At 46.1% G+C, this 12,349-nt stretch overlaps 1 protein-coding gene across 3 annotated transcripts in view; it reads left to right on the forward strand.

Annotated features, from left to right (window-relative positions):
• C1H10orf90 (chromosome 1 C10orf90 homolog) overlaps positions 1 to 12,349 on the forward strand; it is a 236,272-nt gene that overhangs the window by 193,010 nt on the left and 30,913 nt on the right. For 2 of the 3 annotated variants that reach the window (XM_061192189.1, XM_061192199.1), the window contains one exon: positions 9,130 to 9,420. The exons of the other annotated variant lie outside the window; for it this stretch is intronic. In XM_061192189.1, the coding sequence (XP_061048172.1) occupies positions 9,130 to 9,420 (291 nt within the window). The remainder of the gene's footprint in view (positions 1 to 9,129; positions 9,421 to 12,349) is intronic. 3 annotated transcript variants of the gene reach the window in all.

The raw sequence follows: 12,349 nt of genomic DNA on the forward strand, positions 1-12,349 counted from the left end.
TCTCTAACAGGGTCCCAGGTGTGGTCGCTGGTGGCGTTCATAGACCACATTTCTAGTAGCCAGGTACTGAGTCCCAAAAATGTGTTTTTGTTCTTTGTTTCTTTACCGCGTTGTAACCTAACTTAGTAGTTCTCAGAGTGTGGTTCCTGGAATAGCAGCCTCAGGGCCACCACCTGGGAACTCAGAAATGCCCATTTCTGGGCTCTACTTCCTATCTACTGAGTTGGAAGCGCTGGAGCTGGGCCGCCCTGGATAGTGGATTTCAACAAGGCCTCCCTGTGATTCTGATGCATGCTACCGCTCACCTGGCCGATCCAGACCCATACCTCGATAGGTGGGGTCAGATCAATTACGACTTGCCTTTAGTTTTGAGTAACAACACATCCAAAAAGCAGTGGCTTGAAAATGTAAGGGTTTATTTTTGTTATAAAAGAAATCCAGGGGTGGGCAAACAAGGACCTGCTATGTAGCACAGGGAACTATACTAAATATTTTATAATAACCTATAAGGGAAAAGACTCTGAAAAAGAATATATATATATATATATATATATATGAATATATATATGTATACATATGTATAACTGAATCACTGTGCTGTATACCTGAAACACAACTAAATCAACTATACTTCATGTTTTAAAAAAAGAAATCTAGGGGTGGGCAATCTGGGGCAGGTATGGCAGGCCCACAGTGTCCTCAGGAGCTCACGCCTCTGCTTTCTGCTCCACTTTCCTTCAGGTGTGACCCTCATCATGATGCTTGTAGAATAGTTGCCAGGACTCCAGCCATCACGTCCACATCCACAGTGGATACCAGCTGAACATCCCCACTTGAGACCCTCCCGGAAGTTCTCCCAAAGGACTTCTGCTTATATCTCGCTGGCTGGAGCAGTAGCATACCACAGCAAAATGTGATTTTTTAGCTGGGCCCATTATCATCTTGAACAAAACGAGGATTCTCTAAGTTAAGAAAAAAGATAAGAATGGATATTGAGTAGGCAACCAGCCGAGTCTACCAGAGGTGGTGGGGGCTTAAGGTCTTCAGTGATGATGTGAAAGGCATGGAGAGAGCATTCTGTGAGCTGAAAGAGTTGTTGGATCTCATCAGAGAGTAGGAGGTTTTAATTTACTGGTTCAGGGGAGAAACAGCTCTGGGTATGGGTACATTTCAGGTATGGAATGTGGCTGTAGGAGTGGGGACTGGAGTGGAGGTGATGGTCATTGATTGTAGGAAGGGCTGGAGTGGAGGTGATGGTCATTGATTGTAGGAGTAGAGGTGATGGTCATTGGCTGTAGGAGTGGAGGTGATGGTCGTTGGCTGTAGGAGTGGAGGTGATGGTCGTTGGCGGTAGGAGTGGAGGTGATGGTCATTGGCTGTAGGAGTAGAGGTGATGGTTGTTGGCTGTAGGAGTGGAGGTGATGATACTGGTTATAGGAGTGGAGGTGATGTCATTGGTTGGGAGGGGAGTAGGAGTGGAGGTGATGGTCATTGGCTATAGGAATGGAGGTGATGTCATTGGTTGGGGAGCTAGAGTGGAAGTGATGGTCATTGGCTGTAGGAGGGGCTGGAGCAAGCGGTCCTTGACATGAGATCAGGAATTTTATTGTTTTTACTGCTGCATCCCAAGCATTCTATATCAGTACCTGGTATATAGTAGGTACTTAGTGGATAGTTGTTGAATTGAAGATAAAGAGGTCAAGCAATTTCTTTGAAAGAGCAGGTAATGGGGTAAAAATCTGACCTGGGACCTCCTTGCCCTCACCACACACACACACACACACACACACACACACACACGATTATGGGATGAGAGCTGGCTCTGAGCGGGCATTTCACTCTGCAGGAGCCTTAACTAAGATTCTTCTCTGCTGCTCCCTTTGACACCTGGCAGGTCGGTTTGATTTTTTTAATCAGTTTTTACCATGCAGCATTCCCTGCTTGGTAATTCTCAGAGCACCCAGGAAAAGCCAGAGGAGGAAGAGAGATGAAATCCTGACAGAAATATTAAACAGAATGGAAAAGTGGCCATCAACAGCAATAAATCCTCCCAAATAATAGTAAGATAATGAACCCGTGCTTTTGTGTACCACTGGTATGGCATAGGGTGGTCCTGTCTAGTTATAAGCTATATCCAAAATGGAAATGAAAGGGGGAAACAGCCGTGTATTACTCCACTAGAAATGTGCTATACCTCCCAAAGAAAACCACTGTGAACATTTTTGTGAGTGACAGATCATCAATGATTTTTATTTTTTTAATATTTCAAATTTGACAGTGATAATTTATTGCTTTTATAATTTACAAAATGTTTTTAAAAGGAAATATGCCTTACTGAAAAAAATTATCACCTCGAATAGTCATTTTTGGAAACTAGCAGCAAGTTTTGAGAAAAGCTTAAAATGTTTTTTCTGTGCTTCGGGAATCTGAGTCATGCTTTGGGATAAAGGATTATGGGAAAATTGATAATTTGGGACTCTTGTTTCCTTGGTGTCAGGTAGAAAGGTCTGATCTAATCATTGACTGGCACTTGTGTCTCTTATCACCTGCAAGGGAGTCCAGGTAATTCATTTATTAGAAAACAGGCAGGTTTGTGTGTGTTTCCATGTGTGCATGTGTGTATGTATGTGTGGGTTTTATTTTTGCCTTCCAAATATTTGTTTGTATGTTTTGAGATTTTTGTTCACCAGTCTTAAAACTCTAGGATAATGACATAGTTGGAAAAAGAGCTCCGTCCAGGTACTCAGTGTCCATTCTAGATACTCTCAATGCATGAATGGCCCTTTACTGTACATGAGAGCTGTGTGCAAACTCCCCACGTAGTATCTTTTTTTTAAAATTGAAGTATAGTTGATTTACAATGCTGTGTTAGTTTCAGGTGTACAGTGCAGTGATTCAGATATATATATATATATATATTTCCCTTATAGGTTATTACAAAATATCGAGTAGAGTTCCCTGTGCTATACAGTAGGTCCTTGTTAGTTATCTATTTTATGTATAGTAGTGTGTATGTGTTAATCCCAAACTCCTAATATATACCTTTCCCCCTTTCCCTTTTGGTAACCATAAGTTTGTTTTCTATGTCTGTGGGTCTCTTTCTGTTTTGTCAGTAAGTTCATTTGTATCTTTTTTTTTTTTAGATTCCACATATAAGCAATATTATATAATATTTTTCATTCTCTGATTTACCTCACTTAGTATGATAATCTCCAGGTCCATCCATGTTGCTGCAAATGGCTTTTCCTTCTTTTTTCATGGCTGAGTAGTATTCCATTTTCTCTGTGTGTGTGTATGTATGTGTGTGTGTGTGTGTGTGTGTGTGTGTGTGTCTGTATTGCAGGATCATATGGTAACTATTTTTAGTTTTTTAAGGAACCTCCATACAGTTCTCCACAGTGGCTTTAACCCACATGGTAACTTGAAACTTGACCCTAGAACAGTAATAATGAACATACTGCATCTTCCCCCTTTTCCCTCTGAATACAGGGTTCTTCCAATCCCAGGGCTTGCATATTTTGTCCTAACACCGTATTGACATCATAAGAACAGTTCTCGGCACCCCCCACCACCCCTATCTGCTCTGGGTTCCAAAAAGGGAAGGCTCCTTTTAGAGGTCTGTAGCTACTGCCACCGCTTTTCCCAAGTCGGTTTTATTTCTTGGCCGTCGCCCCTCCCCACTTAGGTCTCCTTCTTTAGCAAGAAATATTTACCGCTTACAGCAGGAGAAACCTGTTTACTGTCTAGGAAGGGCTCGAATGGACGGGAAGTCTCGTTTCCTGGAAAGGAAAGGACTCGCTCGTGTGTTTCCGCTGGCCCCGCTGCCTTTGGACGCCCCTTCATCCTTGCTGTCTGATCTTCAAGTTGCTGTCTGTTCCCCTGATTTCTTCTCTTCCTGAAGGCGCCAGCTCCAGCTCTGCTCCGGCCGAGCGGATGGGCTTTGGGACTTGCAGGTCCCAAACACAGCTTCTCTTCCCGATCCTCTCCTCTCCTCTCTGCCAGGAGCCGTTTATCTCATTTGCTGCTGCCCACCCCCCTTTCCCCCCTCTTTGACTCCCTGCCTGGGCTGCAACATCTCTATGTAGAAATTGAACAGAAATATGCTGAAACAATTATTGGCTGATTTTAAACAGAAGTCTAGATCGGGTGGGAGGCAGGGTACCAAACGGACACCTCTTTCCATGAGGAAATCAAGTTTTCATCTGCTGCCAGAAGGTGAAGTCTTGACCAGTTTAAAAGCAGAGAAAGTACCCACCAGCCTCGTCCATTGTAAAAGCTTGTTGTTTGCTTTCTCTGTTGGTTGTTTCTCTATGGGTCATCAACAGACTCTTTTATGTCATCTTCTGTGTAATGTAATTGCAGGTAGTTTGGGGATTTCTCTCCTGTTAAAAGGGGAGAGAATTTCACCTGCTGGAGAAATTGTGTGTGTTTTGAGTACCCAGGGTTACCGCCTTTTCCTTCCTCTTTAGCGATATCTGTGTCCACGAATTAGCATGTATTGAGCAGAGAATACCTTGCCTTTCCCCTCAGCAGCAGCCTCCTGTGTCCCTGTGTCAAAACTGGGGACAGCAAAATCCTGCCTAAAGTGAGGGGGTCCGTGCGTGATTCACCCCCGGGCGCTGTTCAGAGTGGCTTTCCATTTGATGGATGCACAGTCCTCTCCAGCTCACTTCTTTGATTTCCAGTGAGATGCACAGTTACGGGGTTTGCTGGAGGAAAGCCCACAGGTGAGGCAGGAAGATCAGATAGGTAAGCTATACACAAAATGTAGATGCAGGGGCTTTAAAAAGGTGCTGATGGGTGGAGGGAAGTCTGGGGCCACTCAGGGTAGTGGCAAATAACATCAGATTTTTAGGAGAGCCTGAGACCCACTGTAGCATTTAGAAACTGGTATTTTTATCGATGACCCAGAAATATCAACACAAGCTTCGGTTACTGTTATTTCTAAGACAGTCTGTTGTAAGATGGTCTAGCGTTTGAGGGGAGAAAATATAACCTCCCGAAACATTAAAATGTGGGAGAAAATGTGGCCTTGGATTCAAGGAAGCCTACTTTGCTTGGAAACATCTCTTTGGTTGATTGGCTGGTGTCAGAAGGCAGGAAGGTGTATGGAGCTGAGACCCAAACCCTAAGAGAAGATCTTTCTAGAGAACTGGTTTCAGTTTTGACACCAAAACACCTGTAACAAATTTAAACTAACTTGGAGATAAATGACTCTAAAATGTGTTCTCTATGTTATTTACCTGCCTTGGGCTGTTAAAGGTCCCCATACAGCTATGCTCTCTGCGCCTGTGTGTGATTTTTATGGTTTTCTCGCTCATCCTTTGCGATTCCACTGACAGAGTCTGGCGACTGTGCTGGTCCGCTCCTTAGCAACCGCCCTCCACTTGCTCGTTTCCTATCGTGAGCCCGAATTGCCACAGTTATTAGAATTGTGTGACAGTGTGGGGCTCGTCTGAGAACACAAAAGATTATGTATCACCTCAATATTTGGAAAGAAGCAGTAAAGTATCTTTTTCTATCAAATTGGCTCATTATGACACTTTCTGGCCCATGGAGGCACAGTGTCTTGAGGCTCGGGCAGCTTTTCCTCATTTTGTACTAAGGATCTGCGTGCGCTGGTGGTGCCCTTGCCTGGCCCAGATTCAAGTCTCTTCTTGGCTGGTCTTGATGCTGTGTCGGTGAGGTCTCCATTCTCCCCTCCCTGCCCTGCACTTGGGGCAGCTCAGGGCCCATATTTCAGCGCAGAGAAGCGCCCTGCTGGAACTTAGCCCTGAGGTCTGCAGTTGGACATGGTGAGGTCAGGAACAGAAAATCCAGCACAGCCCACTGCCCTGATTGTACTGCTGATTGTACCCGCCAGCCCTGCCTGACGCCCTGACTGTGCTCAGCCCCTTGTTTTCAGGACTCATTCACGGCTCACCACTATCTTCCCCAGAATCACATCCCATCAAGTCTCAGGGAAGCGATGGCCCTGAGATGCTGAACTCTCTTCTCCTGAAAGCTTTTTTCCTAATGGATACAGTGATGTCTTTACCTTAAAACGGCTGGCTTTGTGCTTGCTATTCATATTTTTGGTATTGAAAATATATTGTTTATGGATCCTTACATAGGTGGGAACATTATAGACAAAAGCAATGAGCCAGGCAACACAAAATTTAGGCAAGTGGTTCTGTCTGGGTGAGTATGATCCAGAAGGGGCTCAGATAGGAAAGCTGAAGCCCAAGGAAAGTTCTGCTTCTTAATCTAGGAGGTCCATAGGTGCTCTAATACCTTTAATTACAAATATAATACATTTCACAACAAAAAATGAGCTATAGAGGAGCGCAGATAAGCACTGTGTAATGGTCCAAGGAGCTCGTCTCTGAGTCAAAGATGAGAGTTTAATAGAGGGAATTCATGACTGTCGGGCAGATCTTTTGGTTGGTTTTGGTTTACGTCCTAGAGCCTAGCTCAGCTCTGAGTAGGTGAGTTTGCTGGATAGTTGAGCTATAGAATATCAACCCAGTGGGTATCGCGTTTCAGAGAAGGGAATGGGGGTTGTGGCTGTTTAAAGGAAACCTGCGGGACCCCAGCCCCTCCAAGCATCAGTTTCAGGAATCAGGCTCGGAGTTTCAGTCCAAGAAATAGAAACCCCTGCTAGAGGCTGCTGCGTGATTCAACTTCTCCTAAGATGGGCAGAGCCTGAGGAGGTGACGGGTCTAAACGGGAGTGATGTAGTTTAAAATCTGAGCCATGAATAGAGAACTCTAAGTACAGCCTGCATGCAGAGTGTGTGGGGAAAAAAACGACGATGTTGCCTGGCAGAGGCTCTGCCTGGGGATCATTTCACGGCTGATGATGGTACTTCTCAGAATCCACAAAAAGCCCTGATCAATAAGTTGTCAGGAAAGTTTTTCTTTGACTGCATATTTTTCTTTTCCCCAGTTCACCAACTACATTCTACTTTGGAGGATTTGTTTTAACTCTTTCAAGTCACAATTGGAACATCTGACTTGCATAGAATCATTCACGCAAGAATTTACATTAAACCAGATAGAAAGTTAGATAATTAATAAATAGGTAGGTAGGTAGGTAAATAGGTAGCAGATAGATAGTTAGCTCTCCATGAGTCTATAAATAATCCATTTATTTAAAAAGTCTAATGTCAGGATGGAACTAGTAGATTGGGACTGCATCACTGATAATTACTTTGGTTTTTGATTCTTTAAAAAGAACTTCTAATAAAAGGAAGCAACGGAGAAAGGAAGAACTATTTTAGGACGTTTTTTGCTTATGCTATTTTATACTTAAACAGAATTGACAGTTTTTGAAATACATGGTTGGAAAGATTTTTCTGTACAAATTAGCAAAGCCCAACTTTTCCATAGGAGGCCATATCCCTCTCCAAATGATAAGGTCTGTAACAACCACCATTTGGGGGGACTTTCACGTACAGGCACAGGGACCCAGGGGGTACTTTTACCTTCATTTTGTTTGTTTGTCTGTGGGAATAGGAATGCTGGGTCCACCCTCTTGTTGGCCCTCCTGCCTCAGGTCCCACAGCCAGGATGCCCAGCAAGGGAACCGTCTGTGTTCCATCTCTTCCCACTACGCTCAGCCTATCCTCACTGGCTGGGATGCCAGGACTCAGGGACAGAGAGGCTGCAAGGAATTGCAGACAAGTGGCATTTTAACAGAAGTCACCACTCTAATCAGTGCCTGGTAGTCATGGGCTCATTTCCTTTTTGTGTATAAGACATCTCAGAAAATATGATGAGAATCTTCCAAGAATCTCGATTATTCCAGTGGTTCCCAGGACCCTTTTTCTGCCCCCCGTACGCAGGAGGTCTGGATGCGTCCCACTGGCAGCCGTGCCTGTCTCCTCTTAGGTGGCCTCAGCCTAGGGAGGAGATGGCACCTGGTCAAGAGTCACTGCCTTGTTTAAAGTGAATAACTTTTAAAACTTTATAGAGTATTCCAAAAGAAAAAGAAAGCAAAAACGAAACAGGCAAAGAGTGAAAAGGAAGTCTCTCTCCCGCCCCCAGTTCCTGGTCCTGAGTTGCCCTCTCCCAAGACAGTCCAGTTTCCAGGGTCTTTGGGGTCCTTCCAAAGGTGTTCTGAGCAGATAAGCACTGACTGGGGAAGCAGATCTGGCTCACTGTCCACACTGTGTTCACTTGGTAATGTATCTTAGAGATGATTCCCCCTCTACCCAGGAGCACGTGCCTTATTCTTTCTCACTGCTGCGAAGCACGGAAGTGCTGTCATTTATTTAACAGTCTCTTGCTGATGAGCGTAAGGTGGTTTCCAGACCTTTGATATTTTACAATGTGGCAGCAAGCAACCCGTTGTACACCTTTTAGACCCACTGCTTTATTAGAGGTGAGCACAGAGAGCTGATAAATTACATCCTGCCTCTGCACTTGCCATAGGACGTAACCCGGCATCATTGTTTCTGGAATAATAATGATCATGAACATTTATTAAATGTTTACTATGTATCAGGTACTGTGCTAAACACCTTAGCTGGATCATTATTGTGTTATAGTATTACCTTGATTTTAACATTTAGTATTTATATTAATAGTATGCTTACGTTGTTTATCATATAAAATATGATTATATACATTCCATAAATGTATTGCTTATTATTTAAATAGGTAAATTTATTACAAAAATAAACATATTAAAATTAAATATATAATATTTAATATTATTACCTTGTTATAGTATTATCTCAATTTTATAGATGAGGCCAGATAGCATGTAAGTGGTGGAGGGGGGATGTGAACCCAAGGGATCTGCCCCCAGAGTCAATGTGCTAAACCACCCATTCGGTTATCTACTGTCTGGAAGGTCTTTTGAGCTCCTAAGGGTACCAGGGAGCACAGGCTCTTCAGAGCCACGTGCATGAGAGCAGTGCATGTAGAGGGGCTCCCGAGTGAACCCCGGGGACGTCTGGCCAGAACTGGTGACCACGTGTCATTGCTGGGTGAGCACATGCACATCGGCATCAGTGGCGCCTGTCCCCTTGAGGCAGCACTGCAGCCCATCTGCCCGTCTCTGGGAGAGCGTGGCGTGCAGAAGTCAGTACGTTAGACGTGGGCTCATCAGATGTTTTGAGCACAATTCTCATTTTATTTTTAGTAGAACCAACAGTATTTTCTGGAAGCAGCGAGAAGCAACAAGAAGGAGCACATGTGACTGTGTCTGCTCCCCCCGTGGAACAGAAGCTGGTTAGAGATCCCCTTCCTGATGGGTCTAGCTCTCCAAGCAACAGCTGTCAGTCTAGTGACCTCTCTGAACCCGCAGAGAGTCAACAGCAAAGCCTCCCGAAACTCAGCATCCCTTTACCTGGGTCCCTTTGCCCCTTCCAAGATTTATGCACATCTCTGCAGGAAGACCATGGTGTTCAGATAGAAAGAGAGTTCCTGGAAGGTAAGGAGCGAGGGAGGTAAGGTTGAGATGATTCTTCCTTGATCTTCCTAGGGAACACGGTGCAGGGTCTTCCTGGGCCCTGGTTCACTTGAGCTTCCCTTATGAATCTGCCTTTTCTCCAACTGTACAAGCAGAGAAGGAAGCAGGACCAGCAGGTTTAAATAGTGGGCAAGTTCTACCCCCCAAGCAGCGAGAAGACAGCACTGCATGGGTCAGGAAATCCCAGCCCTACTGGGCACAAGGCCAGCATTGCCTGAAGCTGAGAAGAAGGCCACTCCCAGGTGCCCAGCGGGTTCTCGGGCTTCGTTAGGGAACATTTGAGATCTGGGGTGGCTGCCCTGAAGGCAGCAGGTGCGCCAGGCTGACGGTGGTCCTCAGTAACTGACTGGCCAGGATAATGGCCAGGGAGTGGAGACCCCACATGTGCCAGGCGCTTAACAAACAGTGCAGCACTTACCTCACAGTGCCTTTAAGACAGGTCCCCATCTCAGCCTCTCACAGAATTCAAACCAGGCCATCATTTCTCTAAAGGCCAAGTGGCTGACCCCTACTAATATTGCAGTGACCACTGATATATAAAAAAACATAGGAACAAAATAGAATAAAGATCTGTGGTGCCCAGTTATAACAGAAGAAAATTTAGATTTCCTATCACTCTAAAGATTTTCCCAAAGAGCTATGGATGAGGACAGAAAGGAAAAGATTATAGAGCTTTGGATTATAGAAGTTAAAATATTTATGGTAATTGATAAAAACATTTTTTCTTGAAACCCAAGTGAATCTCCAGCTCATTATTCATCAATACATTAAAGGAGCATGTATTGAATACCCACTGTATACCATCAAAGAAGCATGTATTAAGCACCCACTGTGTGCCAGGCACTGTGCACAGTGCTTCCTGCCCTCCAGGTGCTCTCAGTCCAGTGCCAGAGACATCGGGGTTGTAACTGTGCCTGTGGTGAGCCATCAGGAAGCTGAGGACGGCCCCGGATGCTGCGAGGAGGGGCTGGACAGAGACATCTTCCTCAAGGAAATGATTTTGAGAAAGAACTTGAAAGCTGATTAGAGGTTTAAAAATCAGACCCTAAAGTGAAGAGCATTGCAGGCTGAGGGAAAAGCACACACAAAGCAAAGAATGGATGGAAAGAGCATGGCTGATTTGGGGTCCAGGGGACCGGAGTGCAGGGGTAGAGGGGAGGCTAGTCTGAATCCAAGGTCCCGTGGGTCAAGTTGGAAGGTCCGTATAAATCCACTAAGAGAGTCTGGACGGAAGCCTGAGCCAAGCCCTTGAAGGGGAAGAGACCTAATTAGATTTGCTCTGAAGGTGATTGTCTCCTGGACAATGTGGAGGACGGATGGGAGAGGGCCAGGCAGGGCGGCTGAGGCTGGCTAGAGATGAGTACAGGCCATGCCACTGGGGAGGACTGGCCACAGTAGCGGAGACTGTGAAGATAATGGACAAGGCTTTGTCGTGAGCACTGGAGGAGATGAGTGTGTCAGGACTGCCCTTGCATCGCTGGATCTGTGGTGGGGAAGGATGGGAGGAACCCGTGGCTTCCCTGAGTACAGGGTGAGCTAGACTAAAGGTCCACAAGAGATGGAAACAGTACCACGGAAAGTGTAATTAGCTCTAGCCGGAGGGGGTTGGGGGACAGATATCTGGGTTAGTGGTTAGGCCTGAAGCAGGGATGGCGGAGCAACAGGGAAATCTCCAGAAAAAAACTGGAGCAAATGCTTAGAAGAACAAGGAGAAGGATTTGCGAACCTCTAAACAGCATGTTGTTGGTAGAGCATCAAAACTGGTAGCTGGAGGGCAACACCCACCATGAACGAGCCATGAGAAGTCTGCTCTCCTTGTAGGGCCTGTAGGTAGCAGGGAACATTGATCGATTTTGAGTGGAGACAGGACGGCTGGTCCAGACCACAGAGGATCTGGGTGTGAATGGCGGAGGTCATAATGGGGGGTCAGTTAAGAGATTCATGGGACCATGGAGATGCGTCCTGTGGCCACCTCTCCACTCCCAACAGAACTAGCTGCTCCTGGGCACCTGGGCTGGCGGTGTGGAGAGAGGCATGGTGAGTATGACGCGGTCCAGCCCTCAAGGGAGTCACAGGCCTGTGGGGTTAAAGCATCCTATGACGGGCCCACTGATGCTGCCGAGTGTGTGAAGCGTGCTCCACGGCAGGTACACAGAGGAGGCAGGAGGGGGGATGTTTTCCTGAAAATCTCAGGCTCAGCCTAGAGGTAGGAGGTCACTGGGTGGACACCAAAAGGGCTTCGTGGAGATGGGAAGGCGTGTGCACGAGGAGTGAGGAGACCACCAGTGAGTCTCGGAACCGGAGAGCGTTGGTAAGGCTGTGGTTAGGGCTCGTGTGGTGAGGGGAGTCGGGGAGCCCAGGCGGGAAGAGCGCGCTGGGACAGACGCTGTGTTCCAGGTGGAGTAGTTCGTCAGTAAGTGGTGAGCGAATACGTGTGAATCGCCCACTTTCACCACCCCAGAGGCAGCCCTGCCCGAAATGCTGTGGCATCAACACATCCTCTGACCTCTTCCACCAAGGAACGTCAAAATGGCCTCAGGATGGGGCCCAACCCCGCGCTGAGACAGAGAGGGTTCCCATTATGAATGTAAAGCCTGGGCTAGTCTCTGGTAGATTAAGGGGAGGGATAGGTAATTGAACACGGTTCCTCTGTCTTACATCATTAGCGTAGCAAACATAAGATAAATTAATACACGGTCCCCAAACAACCCAACTGAAATAATTGTACAGGACACACTTAATAGGAAGCGCAGAATAGAAGAAGTTTCTTTGCATCGGGAGCAAAGGCATTTTGAACGTCAAAAGCCAAAGGAATACCTCCACGGCATCATTAGCCAGTCTCAAGGTCTGGCTGCCTGCAAACATGCCTCCCCGCGACCAGGGCAGCTGG

Source organism: Eubalaena glacialis, chromosome 1 (assembly GCF_028564815.1).
Source record: "Eubalaena glacialis isolate mEubGla1 chromosome 1, mEubGla1.1.hap2.+ XY, whole genome shotgun sequence".
In the NCBI taxonomy this organism is placed as follows: Eukaryota; Metazoa; Chordata; class Mammalia; order Artiodactyla; family Balaenidae; genus Eubalaena; species Eubalaena glacialis.